This window comes from Ctenocephalides felis, unplaced genomic scaffold (genome assembly GCF_003426905.1).
Source record: "Ctenocephalides felis isolate EL2017-DRISC unplaced genomic scaffold, ASM342690v1 CF-g0.4_SCAFFOLD_01886, whole genome shotgun sequence".
In the NCBI taxonomy this organism is placed as follows: Eukaryota; Metazoa; Arthropoda; class Insecta; order Siphonaptera; family Pulicidae; genus Ctenocephalides; species Ctenocephalides felis.
This window is the reverse complement of record NW_020538040.1, coordinates 175,613,307-175,636,224: the sequence shown is the minus strand read 5'-3', so window position 1 is coordinate 175,636,224 and position 22,918 is coordinate 175,613,307. Positions and strand designations below refer to the sequence as shown.

The 22,918-nt window shown below is 29.7% G+C and overlaps 1 protein-coding gene across 1 annotated transcript in view; it reads left to right on the top strand.

Annotated features, from left to right (window-relative positions):
* The window catches only part of LOC113376293 (filamin-A-like), a 43,200-nt gene extending 21,529 nt beyond the window's left edge, over nt 1-21,671 (top strand). Inside the window, exons 2-12 of the mRNA XM_026616198.1 lie at nt 6,960-7,100; nt 9,321-9,490; nt 9,568-10,242; nt 10,370-10,478; nt 10,974-11,138; nt 12,696-12,935; nt 15,585-15,781; nt 17,558-17,756; nt 19,708-19,950; nt 21,200-21,406; nt 21,487-21,671. Coding sequence (XP_026471983.1) covers nt 6,971-7,100; nt 9,321-9,490; nt 9,568-10,242; nt 10,370-10,478; nt 10,974-11,138; nt 12,696-12,935; nt 15,585-15,781; nt 17,558-17,756; nt 19,708-19,950; nt 21,200-21,406; nt 21,487-21,671 — 2,520 coding nt within the window. The 5' untranslated portion in view covers nt 6,960-6,970. The remainder of the gene's footprint in view (nt 1-6,959; nt 7,101-9,320; nt 9,491-9,567; nt 10,243-10,369; nt 10,479-10,973; nt 11,139-12,695; nt 12,936-15,584; nt 15,782-17,557; nt 17,757-19,707; nt 19,951-21,199; nt 21,407-21,486) is intronic.
* The last annotated feature ends 1,247 nt before the right edge of the window (nt 21,672-22,918 follow it).

Sequence of the window (22,918 nt, the reverse complement as noted above, 5' to 3'; positions counted from 1 at the left end):
TGTGCTATTGTGCTGACATCTCTTGATGATATGGTTTCATAGATGGCAACCCAAACGGTTGTCCTATATCTATCTGAAGAATTAATTATAATAATTTTACTAACACTGATGAGTTCTTTGTAGATGCAAAAATGTCAGGCAATGACGATTTTACTCAAAAACAAGTTTCTATCTATATTTCCAAGTGAAAACTGGTATCACTTCTGGTTGACATAAGGCAGTCTGTGTCGGGTGTCGAACTTGAACCTTCAAATTTCATCACTAATCACTAAGCCACAAAAAAAAACATGAAAAGAAATTGTAGGAATGCTAGTAGCAACAGTTTTTTTTTAATAATATATCTTGAGATCTACTGCTTATTTTTATACAAAATAAAGGTGTAACTATTTTTCTACTGAATCAAGTAAAAATAATTCCATAACTATTGTTTAATATTTCACAATTGTCTTCTAAAAAAAATGCGATTACAACCTACCCCATGTTTGGGACATCGACAAAAAACGACAATAATAAAAACATGGAAAAACGACAAAAACATGGAAAAAGAATTATAGAAGGGCTAGGGCCTTGTGTAACAGTTTGTTTTTTAAAAATATATCTTGCAACCCACTGATTATATTTTTCCAAAATAAAAATGGACAGATGCTGTAACTAATCCTCTATTATTGTACAATTAATTGTCTTCTAAAACGAATGCGATCTTTGGAACGATTGTTTGGAACTGTTTATAACATCTAACGATAAAAAACGACAATAATACCTCTGATTTATTTTTGACTTATTTTTGAGAAAATTAACTTGTTTCTAAGTGATTAATATAAATAAGTTATATAGTGTCTAAATAAAATATATAGTGATATATATATGTATATAGTGCCCACATATTTCACCCAATTTTCTTAACTTGAATCTGTATATAATTCTTGTATGTTACAACTAGCCCCAACGTTTTGTTTCTAACCCCAGGTGTAATTTTTTTATTCCAACCGCATTAGGGGGCGCCCATTAATCACGTGAACGATTTTCAAATTTTTTGGGCCCTTCCTCCCCCTTGTTGATACGCGGTGATATTCAAAATTACCCTTCCTTCCCCACCAAACATTATGTGTATTTTTAATTACGAAAAAAAGTTGTATAATAGTACAATTGTGTATAATAGTACAATTTTACATAGCTTGTCAAAAATGACGCAGTTTCTGTTCACTGCGTTGGCTTGCAGGACAGTAGCTATGACAATATTATGCAGGACAATTTGCATTTCCAATGGAAACAGAAAAATATTTTTATCATTTGATATCCTATTGAAATACGCCTGTTACTTCTTATCTCTGTTAAAATAAGCCTCTACCTCCCCTATATAAATTTTATATGAGTTTATAGCTAATAATCATAATTTTGGCAATGAAAATTTTAAATATGCCAATAGACCGGGAAAATGTTAATTGCAATTGAATTGCAAAATTCCGATTCTGAATCAAGTGTTATACTGAATTTTTGTATCATTTTGTATTAAATTATTGCTCGAATTAATGAGATTTAACATAAATATTTACTACAAATATTTCAAGAATTTGAATGATTTACAATTTGGTGTAATAATTAAAATTATTAACGTAACAAATTAATTAATTGATGTTGATGTAAAACTAGTTTCAGTTTATATGACTATCCTATCAGAGCGATCTCATATACTATGTTCGAAAAAATAAAATATAAATAGAATTATTATTATTAACGCCGTCAAAACTTCGTCTAACGCCATCAAATCAACGATCAGTTTATTTAATCTTTGAGCAAATGTAAAATAGATTGTTTTTACAAAATATTTATTTTAATAGCGGGTTTTGGAGTAATGAAATATTCAAACAAATAAATAAATATTTGAATATATGCATGCATAGTAGAATAGCTTATAAAATTATACTGTATTTTGATTGCCATTTGACAAGAAAAAATATAAATAGGCTCTATCAATAAATGGGTATTGATATATATATATATATATATATATATATTTTGTATGATTCTGAATATATATATATATATAATATATATATATATATATATATATATATATATATATATATATATATATATATATATATATATATATATATATATATATATATATATATATATATATGAACTTTTAGATGTAAATATTAACTTTTTTTGAAAATCTATAAAAAACGAAAAAATATTTACTACGATTTCTGTTTTTTATTTTCAAGTACAATTCTTCCGGTTAATAGCTGTATAATAAAGTTTTAAAAGTATATCTATCGTATAACAGTATATAATTATAATTTTCAAATAAACCGAAAATAAAGATGGCGAGGAGTGATGTGGCAACATTGAAGAAAAAACGTTTTTGTCCTTCCCCAGTCCAGTTTCTTAAAGTATTATATATTATATAATTTTTAACGATTAAATTCTATTAATAAAACATTTACTTAAATCTTATTATTAGCTTTAGATATAAATAATTATATATTTTTGGATTGTTAGTCACACTAGTTCTATTCTATTATTAAAGTAAACGGTGAAATGGAATTTTAAGTCATAAACTCATTGTTAGTCAAATATTTTGTAATCATTTATACAACATTTAGCAAAAATTTTTTATGCATAACATATACAATTTAAAATGTCTCATTAAAAATTATATAAAACAACAGCTTTATGCTTGAGTTTTCTTAATATATCTCAGTTTAAGAATAATTAGATGAACCTAAGCATTGTTTTATGAACACGATAAAATATTTATTATATGTTTCACGTTTAAAAATTTCAAAGGCGCTAGAAATATCACGAAAATAAATATTTCATGCGCGACCATCATACTAATGCGTCATTTAATCATTTAAGATGGAATATTATGCCAAGATATTATTCGAGTGCAGAATTATCAAGGCGATTTGATAGGAGGAAATTGTAGAATTTATATAATTTTTTTGATATCCAATTTACGTTATATATTTTTATAATACTGTAGACTCCCATTTTTATTTCGTGGACCTTAATTTTTTTTTTTTTTTTACTAGACTGAATATTGTCATAGACTCCTGGAGTTCCACGTGGACTATGGTTTAAACCATAAAATCTATCATTTTTGAAAATTTGGTCTTCAACAACTAATTACGAAGAATCAAGATCCGGCAAATATTAACCACAAACTAATCAGCACAATTTCCATCTAATATCTTTCGAAAAGTTTCTGAATTTTCAAAATCTATTTAGATTTTTTAGTGAAAATGTGATGATAATTTTTAACATTTGTCTACTAATTACGAAGAAACGATATGGCTGACTGTCGTGCGAATCTAATCAACACGAGTCCTTATCGAGATTCATCGAATGGCTTTTAAATTATTGAAATTGGTGCAGCTGTTTCTGAAAAATCGTAGCCCAATAAAAAAATTTTGGCTCACAGACATATTAATTAGAAATTTTCTGAAGCATCAAGAAAACACGAAATTAGCAATTTTTTGTAGAAAACAATGTATTTTTATAACTTTTTATTAACTTCCCGTAAGGTAAGTTATAGTAATCGCAAAAAATCGTTACTTTACGTTTCAGAGGTTTCTAAACATTATGGCATACCTTAGAAAAAATGGATGTATGTGTGTGCAAATAAAAATTTTCGTCGACGATTTTGGTAACACTGAACAACCGATTTGAATAATTCGATTCCTATTAATGAGAAGATGTGCTGATTAGTTTTTGGCAAAGGCGGGTCTAGCCGTTTTTAAAATACGGAACAAAAAGAGCTAAAAATTGTAACTCAGTTTTCGAGGAATCGGAGCGTCCGATTTGAACAACTCAAAAAACATTATATTTGTATTGAAATAAAATGCCCTTTAAATTTTTGCAAAAACAGGTTTGGCGGTTTTGGAGAAAAAAGTAAAAAATAACCCATTTTAGGTCAAAAATGATTATATACACATCAAATTATCAGATATTTTATAGAGGTTTTAATAAGAAGTATGGATTTAGTTTACATTTCTGTGGGTTCCGTACTAATGTTTATTCCTTAGACTGCGATGCAGCGCTGTCGCGCCTTGATATATTTTCTCTAAACCAGCCATGCAGCACGATTGCTTTAAAAAAAAGTCCAAACTTTTCAGAAAAAATCAAAGTATAAAACAAATTTCAAAATATAAAAATTATTCAAATTTTCCAAAAAGTCTAATTTTTTCAAAAATTTTAAAATACTCATTTTTTTTTCTTTTTGATACGGAAAGTTCCATCAATTTGCCTTAAGGCACGATGCCATGCACCACTAGTTTGTATTAGCTCTTTATTTTAACAATCACACAAATGCACACAGACAGTGGCGTCGGAACCGTGTGGGCTGCGTGGGCTTGAGCCCACCCATGAATTTTGATGGGGGGGCTTAGCCCACCCATCAATTTAAAAAAAATTTTATGGGCTAATATGCCTAAAAAAACGAACCCACTGCCTGTCTATTAAAAAAAAAAAAAAAAAAACGAGCCCACCCATCAAAAATTTGCTTCCGACGCCACTGCACACAGATGTAAGCCCAGTTTTATGTATGTGGATTTAGAGGCCTATTCTAGGATAAAATAGTAATGATATGGTGATGCTATATTGCGGGTCTAACTCCGCATGAGTTGGTAGTAACTTTAGGCGCTTTACACATAAAATATAACCTACAAAACTCACAAACGTCAGGTAGCAGTTTTATCATAAGCGCAACTTTCTGATGTCTCCTCGATAACACATACGTGAAGTTAGGTTTTAAGCAAAACGCCTGATTGCACAGCAATTACATAGCCTCTTGGCAGTTTGTGACCACCAACTCATACGAACTATACCCGTGACATAGCATCACCATAACATTTCTATTTTACCAAAAAATTGCTCTCTCCAATTTATATTTATTTGGTCAATAGTATCAACAAACGTATCAGTTAAGGTATTGCCATGCTCATATATTTAATTTACAAATTTTTTGTTTAATTTTTTGGTATGCCGTGCAGTGGGTTAGTAACATTTAATTAAATATAAAAAAACATTTTGTTTTATTATTTTATTACTTATTATGGTTTGTTTGCATTTTAAATTAGCGGTACACAGGTCTAAAACTCCCATCTATTTTGGCGTCTTCATCTCATTCAGTGCCAGACAGATATACGTTTTCGCTCTGCGGTTTTGGCTGCTCGAATTTTATATGAGAAATATTGAAATTAATATTAATATATCATAATTGGGTCAACTAATTCCTAATCCAATTGCGTTAAGATGTTCTTGGATATTTTAAAACGAGAGCATGTTGTAACCTTCACGCGCATATTAATGATGTAAATCCTAGAAGCTGCTCTTTTGCTCTCTTCCTGGATATTTTAATAGATTTCAGGATTTTGTCATGGTTATGACGTTTCATGGTTCTGAAGTTAATTTTGTAATTTTATAGCGATATAGTGTGTGGCGGTAACTAAATAATAAATTTAATTACATGTGCATATGATAGTAAATAAATAGTAACGTCATATATGATTTGTGTTTCTATATGCTTACTGAAATGTTTATATTTGCCATATAAAACCAAAATACTAGTGGTGTATGGCATCGAGCCTTAAGGCAAATTGCTGAAACTTCCCGTACTTTAATAAAATATTCGAGGAATATTAAATGCTTTCAAATAGATTATTCTAACATATCATTTTTCATTATTCTTATTTTATAAAAAGAAAATAACTAAAACTTCAATCAATCGGATTTAAAATGAAGAACTTTGTCTGATATTTCTAAGTATTATATAAACTGAATTGCAAAGTTAAAATTATTTTTTTGTAGTATATAAGTGATGTTTAGAACTTTAGCTAAAATTTGAATTAAAATCCGAATTATTTTTCGATATCCAAAAAAATTTTTTTTTTTGAAAATTGAAAAAAAAATCGTTTTTCACCAGTTTGTTAAGTCATTCAAATCGGATGTTTAGTTCTCTCAAACACTTCCATTTTTGGCACAAGCCCCAAAATTTTGATTCAACTCACCCCAGGTGCAATTTTTTTTAGCAATCACAAAGTTTGTTACCCATTATCAAATACTGATAAACTTGAAACGAAATAAGATTATAAAATTCAAAACTAGTCAATAATAATAACGCAATCCAATATTGTATAATAGTCCAATTTTAAATTACCTATCAAAAATGACGCATCTGCACAATTCTGTTCGCTTCGTCGTCCTCCGGGACAATATTATGCAGGACGGTTTACATATCTAATCGAGACAAAATATCTTAATATCGTTTAAGATCCTATTGAAAAAAGTCTATTACTACTTACCCCTGTTGCAATAAGCTCATAGTTTCCTTATGTATATATTTTATAAAAAAAAATCGAGGAAAGTTGTCATATTGTTTTTTAACGTAATTATTCTAGAATTGCTGAAAGATGCAACATATCAAGTGTCGAAACGTATAAATAAATAGAAAGAAAAAAAGAATCTGCTTACACACATATTTTTTTCAAATTTGGTCACATTCATCACATTGAGAGTGACTTGAAATGTCGAGAAAACATAAAATTAGCAATATGGATTTTTTTTTTAAAACATGAACTTTTCCTTCGGAAAGTTAATTATTATCAATATTATGCTATAAATACTTTTTACTATTTTTATTGCAAAGTTTTATATGTCACCTCACTGTGACCATTACCCTTCTGCAATTGTTACCACTTCAATTTAAAACAGATTTCCTGCTTTAAATTTCACTTTCTAATAACGAGAGTAAATTCATATGTTCCACTTTTAGCATCTATAAAACTAGTTTTAATGTATCACTCAGACTTCTAATAATTTTATCATTATGCCAGCCAGACACTTTACGACGGAGATTTTACCCGTTTCTGTATTTTCTGTTGGCACTGAACCAAATTATAGTATATAAAATGAGCTTTAACATTAATTTTGTTTTTCCTTGTTTTCAGCTGACTTTAATATGCCGACTACTACTAAAGACACACCCTTTGTTGAGGACAATCGTGATGGAACCATCAGCGTCAAATATGATCCCAGGGAACAAGGAACCCATGAACTTTTTATCAAACACAACGATGCTGAAGTTCCAGGTAAATAGGAATTGAGATAGAACTTAATTTTAATTTTATTTTTAAAAAATATAATGTCTTTTGTACGGTGCGTCTGATGGAGCCTTGACCTTACGACCACAAAGTCCTCAGTTCAAATCCAAAGCGGTACTGATTACTATTTTTACTTGGAAATAGAAATCAGTAATATAATAGCAATCAGAAAATGTTTACAAGTGTGAATAACTTTTCCTGAAAATCTTATGTAAAAGTTAAGTTATAAATACTAGTTTAAAGTATTTGAAAATATAATCATATTAAATATCTTCATGAATTAGACAGATTTTAATTTATATAGTGAAAGTAACTTTTCTGAGCAGTGCTAGACAGAAAATTAATTAGAAAAAAATAATTTGAAATAAATCATAACTTGAAAGAACAATAATTAATAATAAAATTTTGTAGCCTTCTACTAGGCATTTGTAGAAAAAGCTGACAACAATTACTAGTCATCTTCCTAAAACGGATGGATAGTATTTTACACGAAAAAAAAGAATATATTTTGTTAGTTCAATAAATTAATGCTATAGTTTAATTTCTACTGGATATACAAATAAAATCATGCATAAAATTCAAGTCAAAATGCTAAATTCAAGTAAAAAAAATTGTTTTAAATTTTGTTCGAAATTTGTTTTAAATGAATGTTAGTTAAATAATGGTTTGTTAGTATTAAATGAATGCTAAAAGTTTCCTTTCTTCTGGACCATTATATAAATACTAATATCAATAATTTTTAAAATTTTCAATTCAATATAATGTTGTCTACATTTATATGATAAACATATTAGGCAGAATCATTTAACACCTTCTACAACTGCTTAAAATAAACTCTTTTGGTTCCAAGTCAATAATTAATTATTATTTTGAACTAACCTGCACTTCGGAAGTTACTTATTTGCTGGGATGAGCTTAATTCACTTAATTATTTATATTTATTATTTTTCTGTCATATGAGTTTTTTGTACAGTGAATGTTTATTGTTATATAAAATTAGGGTACAATTCAATAAAAATATATTCAAAAGGTAAAAATATTTTAAATTTGTATAAATATACAATAATTTACACGTTAATTAACTACTTTCAACAATTTCGAAAAAAATCATCAAATTTTGAACATTATTTGAAACTCTTCAATGTAAAAACTATTAATGTAAAAAACTCTTATTCTGTAAAAATCAAAATTAAAAAAAAAACAAAAATCATATTTTGACCAAATGTTATTAGGGTAGGTCAAGTGACTATAATATTCTGTAACCAAGTATAACTATCATTTCAGTTTCATAATAGTGCACAGCTGTATAAATATAATAAATCTCATAAGTAGTTAATATTTTATACCGCTGAAACATTTGTCTTTCAATTAATGATAGAAATACAAATATATTTTGACACATTTAAACAGGCGTATCTCATTTAGAATTGCAGGTTTAGTTATGCCAAATCACAATTAGTAATCACATGTTTAAAAGCATTCCTGCACCTTTGATCGAGTGCGAACATTTTGCAATGCGTTTATTTTTGTGAACTGATTAAATGCAATTACTTTGATGATCGATTAAATATAATATAATGGTGCACTACTTAGTATCAAACACAATTATAAATGCCAAAAAGTAAGGTATAATCAGACTGACATATTACATATACCCACTTACCCACGTGCCAGGCATATATTAACTAAATTCTAAAAATTTTGCACGGTTTTCAGCATACCATTGTATCTTATTATGGATTTTAAAACTATGTAGATTTTTTTACAATTGATGACCTATTTTATTTGCAAATACCTCATATAAGATTTGTAATATAGTTGTCAAGATTTTTAACCTGTTGTGATATATTTGCAAGATGTTAGCTCCTTCTGAAACTATTTTTAAAGCCGCATCGTCTTGAGACCAAGCTGCCATGCAGCACATTCTTTAGTGAAAGATTTATGAACAATTTCTATAATTACTCACAAAATGATGGTCAATCATGTCGAGTTTGATAATATTACTAATCCTAATGAATAAATTATATATATTCACTCAACAATAATATATATATATATATATATATATATATATATATATATATAATATTTTTTGCATAGTATATATTAAATGTTGCTAAAGGTTCAAGCAATATCAGCCTATAGTTTAATATAAGAATATTTATATTTTTGTTATTAATATGAGATTTTCATTGTTCTTTCGAAAAGGATCACCTTTCAAATTCCACGTGGATGCCGTGACTTCTGGATATATCACAGCCTATGGTACAGGTTTGACACAAGGAGCAACTGGCAAGCCAAGTGTTTTCACTGTATCCACAAAAGATGCCGGAGCTGGTGCACTCTCCATGTCTATTGAAGGACCTTGCAGAACTGAAGTAAGATATTGGAACTAGAGCTAGTACATGTTACATATTCTGTAATATTATAATTATGTTAATTTTTAAACTTGTAGCTCAGTTGTCACGACAACAAAGATGGTACCGTATCCGTCTCATATCTTCCTGCCGCTCCAGGGGATTATACGATCAAAATTCGCTACGGTGATCGCCACATCCAAGGTTCTCCATTTTGCGCTAAAGTCACCGGAGAACCTCTTAAACGTAGCCAAGTAATGCAAAGAACAGTCAGTGAAGTTACTCTGCCCGTAAAACCAGGAGAGTTTGATATATCCACTGTTAACGCTTCAGTGCAATCAACTGCAGGACTCGAAGAACCCTGTATGTTGAAACTGATGCCAACTGGAAATATCGGAGTGGTCTTCACTCCACGCACTGCTGGTGATCACACAGTATCAGTTAAGAGATTAGGAAAACATGTTACCAATTCACCATTCAAGATTGTTATTCTACCTCACGAAGTAGGAGATGCTACGAAAGTTTTGTGCAGCGGACCAGGGTTGAATCAGGGAAAAACTCATGCGGATAATATTTTCACAGTTGATACTCGAAATGCAGGGTATGGAGGACTTGCCTTGTCTATTGAAGGCCCAAGCAAAGTGTTGATCCAGTGTAATGATCAACCTGATGGAACAGTGAAACTTTCTTATAAACCAACTGAACCCGGTTACTACGTGTTGAACTTAAAGTACGCTGATCACCATGTTACTGGATCTCCGTTTGCTGTAAAGGTTAGTGGAAAAGATATTAAATAATTTTAAAAGAAACATTTTCTACTACATATAATTAGTTGAAACACATGTTTCTCTTAGTATTCCATAAATGTAGAAAAGAAAATATAAATCGTATGATTTTCAGGTGAGCGGCGATGGTTCCAACAGACAACGCGAGAAGATGCAAAAGCACCGCGAACCTGTGCGAGCGGCAGATCCTGGCCAACCCTGCAAACTGACCTTCAAAATGTCAGGTGCCACATAATATAAAATATTGCTCCTGCTATAAAAAATCCACGATATGCGTGGCGAGCATTTATTTCTGGACGGAATGTGTAATTTGCCGAAATTTATAACTGCTCATATGCGACCGCAACATTACTTCATCCGCGGAGAACGTTTCGAGTCCCTCTCAATCGCGATGATAAATTAGATTAGGCGTGACTCTTTTCTAAACCAAATTCGTTTCTAGCCTCAATCGTAGCTTGAAATAACGAGCATACCTGGGTGAAAATACGTATTTAACATCTCCTATGTTAGCAACAATTGTTGCAAAAATAATTTGACTATATTGTCTGGATTAAAATTAACTATTTCAAGGTGATCATATATTTCGGAATTGTTTCAATACGGGGTGATAATAAAATTATTTTCATAAGTTTTATAAATGCGTTAAATTTTAAGTATAATAATAAATATAAAATTATGTTTTACTTCAATTTTATTTATCGTTTTATTTTTTTATTTAGGTATTAGTACCTTTGATCTTGCTGCTACGGTTAAGGAACAGGACGGGGTTGCCGAAGATGCCGAAGTTACTGAAGAGGAAGATGGGGTATACGCCGTTAACTTTGTACCCCAAAAACAAGCATTATATATTATATCAGTCAAGCATAAAGACATTCATATCTCAGGTAAGGCCGCACAAATTAACTAAGTAATACAATTATAATAAGTAAATGTTTAACTTAGAGAACCCTCCAATAATAACGATGTTTTATGTATCTGTGGTATTATACGTACAAACATTTAAGACTAAAGTTAACACATTTAATAAAATACTTACACACATTGTACGAATTATAGATTTACTAGGTTTATTGAAGTTTCTATAACTTTTAAGTAAAGCATTTTTTTTAACTTTTCGTAGGGTAAGTTATAGTAATCGCATAAAAATCAAAAATGAAAATTTTTGCATTTCTCGACGTTTCAAAGGTTTCTGAACATTTTGGCATACCTTAGAAAAAATGGATGTATGTGTGTGTGTGCGTGTGTTTGTGTGCGTGTGTGTGTGTGTGTGAGGATACAAATTTTCGTCGACGATTTCGGGAACACCGATCAACCGATTTAAATAATTTAAAAAACATTCGATAAGGAGACGTACTGATTAGTTTTTGGTATAGGCAGGTCTAGCCGTTCCGAAGATACGGGGCAAAAAGTGCCAAAAACGGTAACACGGTTTTTAAGAGAACGGAGTGTCCGATTTTAAAAATTCTAAAAACATTTTACTTGTATTGACAAGATCAAGAATTGATCAAATTTTCGTGCAGGCAGGTCTAGCGGTTTCGGAGATCGAATGAAAAAAGTAAAAAAAAAGCCATTTGGGGGTCAAAAATGACCATTAGACATATGCATATCAAATTATCAGATATTTTATAGAGATTTTAACAATAAGTATAAATTTTGTTTACATTCCCATGGGTTCCGTACCAATGTTTATCCGTTAGAGGACGACGCGGCGCTTACGCGCTTTGACATTTCGTCTCTCTGCACAGAAAAGAAAGTTCAGAATTTCCAAACTATGCCAAAATAAAGAAACCTTTTTTTTCAAACAATTTTTTTTTCAAAAAAAGTAATTTTTTGGCGAATTTATAGTTTCTCAAAAATCTAATTTTTTCGAAGTAAATTTTTTTCAAAAATGGTAATCGTTTTTAAAAAGATAATAATTTTTGGTACGGGAGGTTCCAGCAATTTGCCTTAAGGCACGATGCCATGCGCCCCACTAGTTTTTTTTTCAATGAATAATTTCTGTTCCGGGTAATGATTATGTATTAGTTATTATAGAATATGTGAATATTTCATATAGAATATGGAATTTCGGTTGAAGTCCAGAAATATTGTTTTAAATTTTCGAAAAGAATAATATAAGATCCTCATAAGATTTCTACCAGAATATTATCATGCGATTCCTACTAGAGTCTTATTAAGGTTCTCATTATTTACAGAATCTTATGAGATTCTTGTGGGAACATTTTCGGGTTCTTATTAGGTTCTAATATGATTCATCAGACAGAAAAATATTCTGTTCTCATGGGATTCTTACCAGAATTGTCTTCGTATTCAACATATTACATCCTGATTGAAATCATATTACATTTGTCCTAGTTTTATAAGATTGTTACAAAGTCTTTAACAGTTTTTTATTTGATTTCTATTACATTCTCATTACACTTGGTTTTTATTCTTTTTAGGATCACCATTCCCATACACGGTGGGCCCATTGACAGACTCCGGTGCTCACCTTGTAAAAGCAGGAGGTGCGGGTCTCCAACGCGGAGAACAAGGCCACCCAGCCGAAGTAAATGTGTGGACGCGCGAGGCTGGAGGGGGTGCTCTCGCAGTGGCCGTTGAGGGACCATCCAAGGCGGTCATCGACTTCAAAGATCGTAAAGATGGCTCTTGTCACTTCTTGTACACTGTTACTGAACCGGGTAAGAGATAATAATATCTACTTCTGTTATACTAGTAGATGTTATAATTAGTAATTTATTATTTATAAGAATATTTTCTTAATGTTATTGACATTTTTGCAAATGTTTATAAAAGAACTTTTATTATAAACGGTTGATATATTTGTGCTTTTTTATGTATATAAATTGCATATTGATGCATATATATTAATCTCAAATTCTAAACTAAAAAATTTCCTCTTTATTTCATTTTTTAGAAATTTTAGTATATTCTTTAGTCTATATCTACATCTTCTCATATGAATTGTTGACTAATGGGTCTATTCAAGGATAGCATGACTAACGGGTGGTCCATCTAGTGGTCCTAGTGATCTAGTGATCTTACGGTTTAGATATTTCTGTAAAGAAAACATATAAAGAATTACACATCGTTAGAAAGGTCTCAAAATTCTTAGTTTTTTCCATATATCGCAACTTCGAATTCCGCACGGTGTGGCCTGCAGGCAAGTTGCTATCGATAATTTCCAATTTTTAAATGGGCCACCCTATATATTATGTTATTACTTTTCTGTAACTTTAAATTAAATGTGTAATGTATGTTTGGTATTCGTTACACCTATTTTATATTGACAAATCATTTTGCTTCATATTGGCACTCAATATATCGGTCTCAATATAAGCGTTACCTATGGTGTTTAACGAGCGTATATTAAAATTTATGATCCAATCACAAGCTGTGAACAAACCTTCAAATAGCACAAATGCCAAAATAACATTATTTCGACTTCACGCATATTTTATTTATAAGTGCAACGCTTTAGTATCTATTATTTTGAATTGCTGAATGTTATTTTTTTAGTTTAATTTGGAAAAAGACAGGTTGCTAAGAATAACTATTGCACTTATAACATGTTGAACTGTATAGTTAAATTATAAAATAGGTCTAATGGTTAAATTATAAAATAGGTCTAATGGTCAAATGATGTAAATCAAAAGCCAAAAATCAAATAATTTTTTTTTAAAAGCATGTTGAACAAAATAAGTGCGAAATTGCTCTAAGATGTTTGTCCGAAAATTGGCCCATAGTTTACATCGATTGATTTTCTATAACACATTTTAAATTAATAAAATAATAATTTTGTAAATCCTATAAAATTTTGCCTTTCTATGTATTTATATAAATTGCACATTCATGCATATAAACTAATTTATATTATACCTATATATTTTTTGTTTTTAATGTTCTGTTTTGTTTCTATGTGTTTCTTCTTCTGTTTTGTTATATTATATTTATATTGTTATATTTATACATTCATTTATATTTTGTTATATTTATACATTCGCATTCTTTATACACGTTTTTTTAGAATTAAATTGCAACATTACTTTATAAATATTTTTAGAGGCCAATTCTCAGATAAAAGTTATCGTAATGCTATGTTATGGGTCTGTTCGTATGAGTCACGAACTTTTAAAAATCTATATAATTTTTGTGTGATTAGACGTTTTACAAATAAAACCTAATTTCAGGCATGTGATATCAAAGAGACATCAGAAAGTTGCACTTATGACTAGTGGTGCATGGCATCGTGCCTTAAGGCAAATTGCAGGAACTTCTTGTACTAAAAATTAAAATCTTTAAAACAGATTCAATTTTCTTTTAGAACGCTGAAACAAATTGATTTTTGAGATTTTTAAAATTTTTGAAAAGAATTGAAATATTTTGGAAATTCTAAACTTTACTTTCAAAGCAATCGCGATACGTTAGCTGCGTCGAAACAAAATATCGAATTGGTATGGAACCCATTGAAAAATAATCAAAGTTTGTTTTTATTATTAAAATATCTATAAAATATGTGATAATTTGATGTGCATATGTCTAATGATCATTTTTGTTCGTTAAATTGCATTTTTTTTTACTTTTTTTATTGGATCTCCGAAATCGCTAGACCTGCCTTCAAAAAGACTAAACGATACTTCATTTTGTCAATACAAAAAAATTGTTTTTTAAATTATTCAAACCTGACGCTCCGTTCTCTTAAAAACTGAGTTACTATTTTTGGCACTTTTTGCCCAGTATCTTTGAAACGGCTGGACCTGCTTTTGCCAAAAATTGATCAGCACTTCTCCTTATCAATACAAATCGAATATTTTTTTAATTATTCAAATCGGTTGACCGTGTTCCCGAAATCGTCGACGAAAATTTGTATCCGCACACACATTTACATACATACACACACACATACATACATCAATTTTCTCTAAAGTATGCCAAAATGTTCAGAAAACCTTAAAGCGTAAAGATATGCAAGAAATTTTATTTTCGCTTTTTTGCGATTACTATAACTTGTCCTACGTGAAGGTGATAAAATTGTCATTTGTTATTTGACATTTGTGTGTTTTCGAGGTTAGGTTTTATGTGAAAAACGCCTGATCGCACAGCAAATACACAGCTTATTGTCAGTTTATGACCAACTCATACAAATATAGACCCGTAACATAGAATTACCACAACATTTCTATTTTCTCCAAAAATTAGCCCTTTATTAGTGACTATTAAATTTGATGCAATTGACATGCACCTTGCAACTGACCATTTCCACAACGCAATGACCTAGTGAAGGGCGTCTAGACTTAGAGTTAACATATGCGCATTTTATAAATCCACAGGTGAATACCGAATCGGTATCAAGTTCAACGATCAGTACATACCGGATGCCCCGTACAACGTGATAGTGTACCCCACTGGAGGAGATGCACAGAAGCTCGAGATTGCACAGTTCCCCAAAGGCATCGTTCCGACTGATAAACCGGCTCAATTTATTATTCGGCGCAACGGCACCACGAAAGGACAATTGGACGCGAGGGTACGAAAAGTTCACGATATTATTTTGACTCCTCCGCTTTATATCTAAGAGACGCCTGCTTTTGCTTAATTTAATTGTCGCATTTGCGAAAATTTTAATTGATGGATTACGTATACTAAACTTTATGGTCACATGTGCAATGAATTTTGAATTAATTTGTATAATTGATATTAATGTGTTTAAAGCTACTATTCATACTACAATTTTTTCTCTACAAACATTAATTGTATCTATTAGGTATAACTAACAAACGAACAACATGATCAGCTAATTCATATAATACTATATATCTGAATTAGTTTTAACGCGATAATTTTTTATTACATTAATTAATAAATTTTAAAATTACAATTTACAATCAAATTAATTGGGGAATTTTTAATGAATATTTATTTTTATGTTTTCATATACCTTGTAATTTTGAGTTAAATAACATATATTGAAAAACAAATTAAAATTCTTAATTAAAAATCATTATTTTTTAATATTAATTACAAATTAGTGGCTGAACTGTAGCAAGTTACATGAACGTACCGGTATATGTAAATTTAACCAAGAATTGTAAGTAAATAATAAGATTTTTACAGTATTCAGATTTAGTAAATTTTCGAATTGTAGCGATACAATTATGGAACATTTGCGTTGTCCATTATTCATTTTTTTCATTTTATTTATGTCTTTTATACATAGCCCACAGAATAGTTCCAAGAGCTTTTAAAAATACTAAAAATAAGATAATATAGTTGCTACAGATATAATACAAAATAGTATAACATATAATGTATCAATTTCATGAACTGACATAAAATAAAATCATATACTAAAACATATTTAGGGAGAAATATAAAGATTAAGTGGAGGAGATGGAGAATATTTGGCTTAGACAAGTGTTGTGAATATCAATATTATTATTGAGTTAAAGTTAGAGGACATTAGTATAATAGGGAAATTTAACAGAAAATTAATTTAGAAATAGGATAAATAAAAAAATTATTGTGTTTGTGAAGATAATCCAGGAACGTTAAATAATAGTTGGTTAAAAATTTGAAGGCAGTCTATAGCATTATCACAAAGTTTATATAGGAACAAAATACTATTTATAAAACAACATGTGGCAAGATTTCATTTGCTGAATTCATTAAGCATAGTGTTGTGGTTGATGCCACATTCATCATATACTATATAAGACTCTCAAAGAACATAGAATTTGGATTCTTTACAATAGAACTATTTACAACTACTCGATCAAAAGAAAATGAGAAAAACTCTCAACGCTGTAGTACTGCATATAACAATGCATTGCTTTATTGAAATATCGGAAAAGATGCTATTGATTTTCAAAAATTAATGAAATTCCGATGATCGTCATTATTTTTATAAATGACAATCAAGATTTCCATTCAAGGGGTTAATAACATCACGTGGATCAAACATTCGTCTTAACAGTTTAGGAAATAATTTTTTTTGAAACTTATGTAATAAAATTTGAAATGCATAGATAATTGAATGTACTCATAATTAGTCATATAATTAATAATCGTTTTATTTAATACGACTTAATTATACTAAATTACTCATAAGTTCAACATTGTCTTAAACAGTACCTTACGTTGCAACCGACTGATCCAAACTAATTGCACCACAAAGAACGGTATATATTATAACTTTAGTTATAAATTAAACTCCAGAACTAAAGTTCAAAATTCAAACATATCCTTATTATGTAAATAATGCTATTCTTATGTTCCTCTTGTCACACTACATTATTACTTACAGCTCCTTGCTCCGTCTGGAAAGGAATACGACTGTTTCACCCAATTAGTCGACGAAGAGCAGTACTCGGTGCGTCTGTTTCCCCGTGAGACCGGCATTCATAATATTATGGTCAAATTCAACGGAATTCATATTCCGGGATCACCTTATCTTCTGAAAGTGGGCAATGAGGATGTAGACCCAGCTGCAATTTCGGCTAGCGGTGAGTGAACATAAAAATGAGAATTAGGTGGTGGAGTCAAATGATATATGCTATTATCATCATTCATTGTCAGTTTATTAATTAAGGGAGTATTCTAGTCTAGAGGCAATAATTTTAAATTATTGAAAAAAAGAGTCAACCAATTTTTTTACTATCATTTTTTCTATAATTTATTTATCAATGTTACAAGAGTACAGAAAAAAGTAAAAACAAAAAAAAAATTAGTAATTTTAAAAACTAGCAGCTGCTGAAGTCAGGGATCCAAAAGGAATTGACACGTGATCATGCCTACGATTGTAGCCCTCCTAGTAATCCACAAAAAAACGCCTTACTAATCTAGAATAAGATATATTTTATTACTATACTATGGATAAGATATTTTTTTGTCAGAATGGCAACTGTTTGAAAAAACAGATTGTTTTTTTAACCACTTTTTTGAGCTTCTCAAATTTTTAAATATAGTAAACATTAAAATTTGGGGATGAGTCTAGTGTATACTAGAGAGAAGTCCATAAGAAAGATTCTCTGAAAAGTGCAAGTAAATCGGTTCAGTAGAACTCTAGAAATCGTGAGCATCGTGTTGAAAAAGGCGGTTTTGAGAAAACGCGTTTTAAGTTTTGCAAAAGGAAGGAAACATAAGAAGATTATCATGGTCAAATATCTGTATTTGCAAAAATAATTTAAATTAAAAAAAATCCTCTCGTATACATATTCTTAATTAGTTGAACTCTGAAAATATGATACAAAAAAACGATTTTTTTTTAAATTTCTACACTAGAATGCCGCCTTAAACGCAAAAACTTAGAAGAGCTGTGGAACCAAAATTTATTTATATAAAACTTTTTACGCACTTTTTACAAATGAATATTACAAAAAGTTGTGATTGGGCGAGGCGAATGGATGTTACCAGAAAGTTACTTAAAATAGACCATTATAGAGACACGTTTTTCGTATTATTATTGTAGGACCGTGTGATACAATTTTGATTATTTTGTAATTTCATTTCGTTTTTCCGAGCAAATTCAAATTTATTAAATATTTTACGTTAAAAGTGCAGAAAATTTTAGATCAATTTCAAAATTTATATTTTGGATGAATGATAATAAATATAAAACACAGTGACACAGATACTGAAGAATTAATTGGTAAAAGACAATTATAACAGATATTATCCTTTTCAAAAAATATGTCGATCATATTCTTCATTTACATATTTCTAATATGAATTTTGCCTATTATTATTGAACACATTCTCAACCATAAAAATATCTTTTTTTGATGCCCTGAATGGCTAAATAGAGTCATTTATTGGTCATTTATATATAAAGTCATAGATAAGGAATGTATAAAGTATTCATATAGTAGTGCCCAATCACTATTTCATTCACAATTGGGGTAGTTTACAAACGTACATAAGGTCAAAAATAAATTTTGGTAAAATTGTAGTATGAATTTTACTACAAGAAATCTAATTTTTTTAAAGCACAACTTGACAAGAAATTTATTTATTTCTAAATAATATAATTAATTTAATTAATGAATAAATTAAACAGTTGCATTCAATAACATAAGTGATAAAACGTTAATTATTAGTATTAGAGAATTTTTAAATATTGATGACGACTTAATAACGAGTCTGGATAGTAAATAAATATTTTAGCTCACTTTTATTTTCATCTGCATATAAATAATCTCAAACTCCCTAAATCCCTTATTCCGTATCATAATGAGTACGTTGTTTGAAAATACGTTTCGTCATTTTCTTAACTTCCAAAGTTTGAAAACATTAAAAAGTTTCGCTTACGGTTTTGTCATGCTTCCGCAATGTACCTTGAGGGCAATTGCTTAATACTAATAATATCCTTTTGTGTACAAAACATTAGTACACCTGAAGCTTAAAAATTATGCAAAAGTAGATAATGCACTTTTGTTCATTGTTTTTTTATTACAGGCAAAGGTCTTCATTATGCGAAAACAGGACAAAAATCAGATTTCTTGGTGGATACTTGCGATGTGCCAGCTGGAACTTTGTGGGTAACTTTGGACGGGCCTGGAAGAGCGGCCATCGATTGTTCGGAGGTCGAAGATGGATATAAAGTTCGCTATACGCCTCTGGTTGCTGGAGATTACTACATTTCTGTTAAATATAATCAGTATCATATCATAGGATCGCCCTTCAAACTTCAAGTAGAAGGTAAGACTTAAAAATTGCAGAGTGATAAAAAAAAGTCATACAAAAATTAAATCAGTAATTTTTTTTTCAATTAATCGGTTTAAGAGATCTAAATTGTGTGAAAAAAATAAATTATAGATACAATTAATTCTTTGATAACGCGGTTTGTGTGTCCTGTGCAATATAAGAAGCGTGCTATAAGAAACTCAGAATTAGAACACATTACAGCATTTGTACGATACTTTGAACTTTTAATAACATTCGATTAATAATGTTTTTGTGTACAAATAAAACTATTTACTACAATTGAATATTTGATTAAATTTAATTGAACATAATCCTAATATAATCTGTCGAAACCATTTGACATTTGACATTTGACATATAAGCAGGCCATCTTCATATTCATCATTCCAAATCTCGGATAAAATAGAAATGGTGTGGTAATACTATGTTACGGGTCTATATTCCTATGAGTTGGTAGTAACAAACTGCCAAAAGTTATATATTTGCTGTTATACGCATAAAACCTAACCTACAAAATGCACAAACGTCAAATAACAATTTTATTATAAATGCATCTTTCTGATGTGTCTCACGTAAGATAAGGTTTTATGTGTAAAACGCCTGATAGCACAGCAAATACATAGTTTTTTGACTGTTCGTTACTAACAAATTATACGAATATAGTCCCAAAACATAGAATTACCATAACATTTTTATTTTATTCGAGAATAATTGGTCGCATAATCAGATTCATAATTTTATAAGTACAAGCCGATTGGCGTATGAAGAAATAAATAAATAAATAAATAATGTCGCAGTACACCAAATAAAGGCTTTGAACATTTTTTTAAAATTGATCTGAAACTGTTAGTTTTTCAAATAATATGAATAACAACAAAACATATCATTCTTGATTACATTTTATTGAATAAATTTAATTGAGCATAATCTTAACCTAATTATCAAAACTATTTGTCATTTGATACATAAGCAGGCCATCTTCATATGATCATTTCAAACTGCGCATTTTGTACTCTTTGTTAATTTAATTTTAATTTACTTTAAATTCAAAATGTAAAATTTCCGTGCCATTTTGAAATATTTTCTCACCTTTCCTACTGTTTCTGTACTACCACGAATATGTCAAGACTAAAGCTGGCCAAATCGGTGCAGCCGTTTTCGAGTTTAAGCATACCTAACATAATATCAAGCTCAATTTTCATGTATAAAGTAAAGATATATATTGTGTATTTATTATTTCCAGGTGAGAATTTAGCCGAGTTAGGTGCCCAAGAAACTTCTTCAGTGAAAGTACAGACAGTACAAAAAATATCAAAAGAAGGCAAAAAACTTTTGCCAAATATGCCTGTATTTAACTCTGATGCCAGTCTTGTAACTAGCAAGGGAATAGGTCTTAAGAAAGCCTACATGGGCAAACAAAATCAGTTCCAACTAAATGCAGCTGAAGCCGGTTAGTCACTATCTTCGAACAATTAATTTGATTTAGTGTATTTATTTGGTTTGTATTACTGATTAATTATTTCTTTTTAGGAAATAATATTCTCCTAGTTTCTGTGTACGGTCCAAAAGGTTTCAATGAAGAAGTATCTATTAAACATACAGGAAAACACCAATATACAGTCAGTTATTTGGTGCGTGAACGTGGCGAATATATTTTGTTTGTAAAATGGGGAGATGATCATATTCCTGGATCGCCGTTCAAAGTGGACGCGTAGACGTCAAATAATAAAAGTTTTATATAGTTTAGAAATTCCTTGATACAGAACACCCTCATTCCTTTGACCATCCATTGTATCTACTCCTATTTGTGTACTTACCTTGAAAATGCCGTGCAGCTCCCAATATTTCCGAATTATTAATAAGCTAATATTTTAATCACACTTAAAGACTTTTCAAATGTAAATTTTAATTTATTTTTATTTGGCGATTTATTAAAAATTTTAAAATAACAAAAGTTTATTTTTAAAATCGCAAATAATGGGCGCTCGCTTAACTTAATTTATTTTTTAAACGTTTGTACTAATGCTAGATTTTTTATAGCCAAGTCTGACAAATATGCCTGCTCTTACCTGTTTTGTGAGTTTATTAACAATCGACAACAGTTACTAATATTTTTAACTTTCTGGCGATCCACGGCAGTGTGTGTCCAGGTGAGTGCAATTTATGTTTCTAAATTAGTACATACTATCTAACCTTATTTCCTAACAAAGAACTTTAATAGGACTTAATCAGCCTAACCAAACTTGATTTGTTTAAGCTATCTTTTTACAGCCTTATTGGAATTTGTTATTTATCTTATTACGAATTCTGAGAAAATGATCGCAGTCTTTAACATCTTAAATAATTTTAAATAAGTCATAAATTCCCTGTGAAATTTGAAACTCAAACGTTTGCACTGCTCTTGATATTTGAATTGCAACGCTTCTATAAATAATTTTCCTGGTACTCGTTATTAGATGATGAAATTTAAAATTTGATATCGTGATAGTATTTATAATTTAATTTCTGACGTTTTTAGTAATCAAATTAAATGCATGCGCTTAAAGTATTTTAACACATTTATTTTATTAATTAGACTTGTCCTGTTCATTTATCATTTTTTTGAAACCCTGCCATAGTTTTAATTTGAATACTATTTTTCTGGATGCGATAAATTTATAAAGCTATTTGTTATATATTAGTTATTTAATTTTAAAATGGTTTATTATAATTATATATTACAGTATAAATAAATTATTTTAAATATTCGTATTTTTTAAACAGACAAATATAACCCGAAAACGATTAATAGATATTGTGGCTAAATCTCGAATAAAATAGAAAGGTTAGGATAATGCTATGTCACGGGTCTATACTCGTATGAGTTGCTAGTAACAAACTGTCAGAAAATTATGTATTTGCTGGGCCTACCTACAAAACCCACAAACGTCGGATATCAATTTTATTATAAGTGCATCTTTCT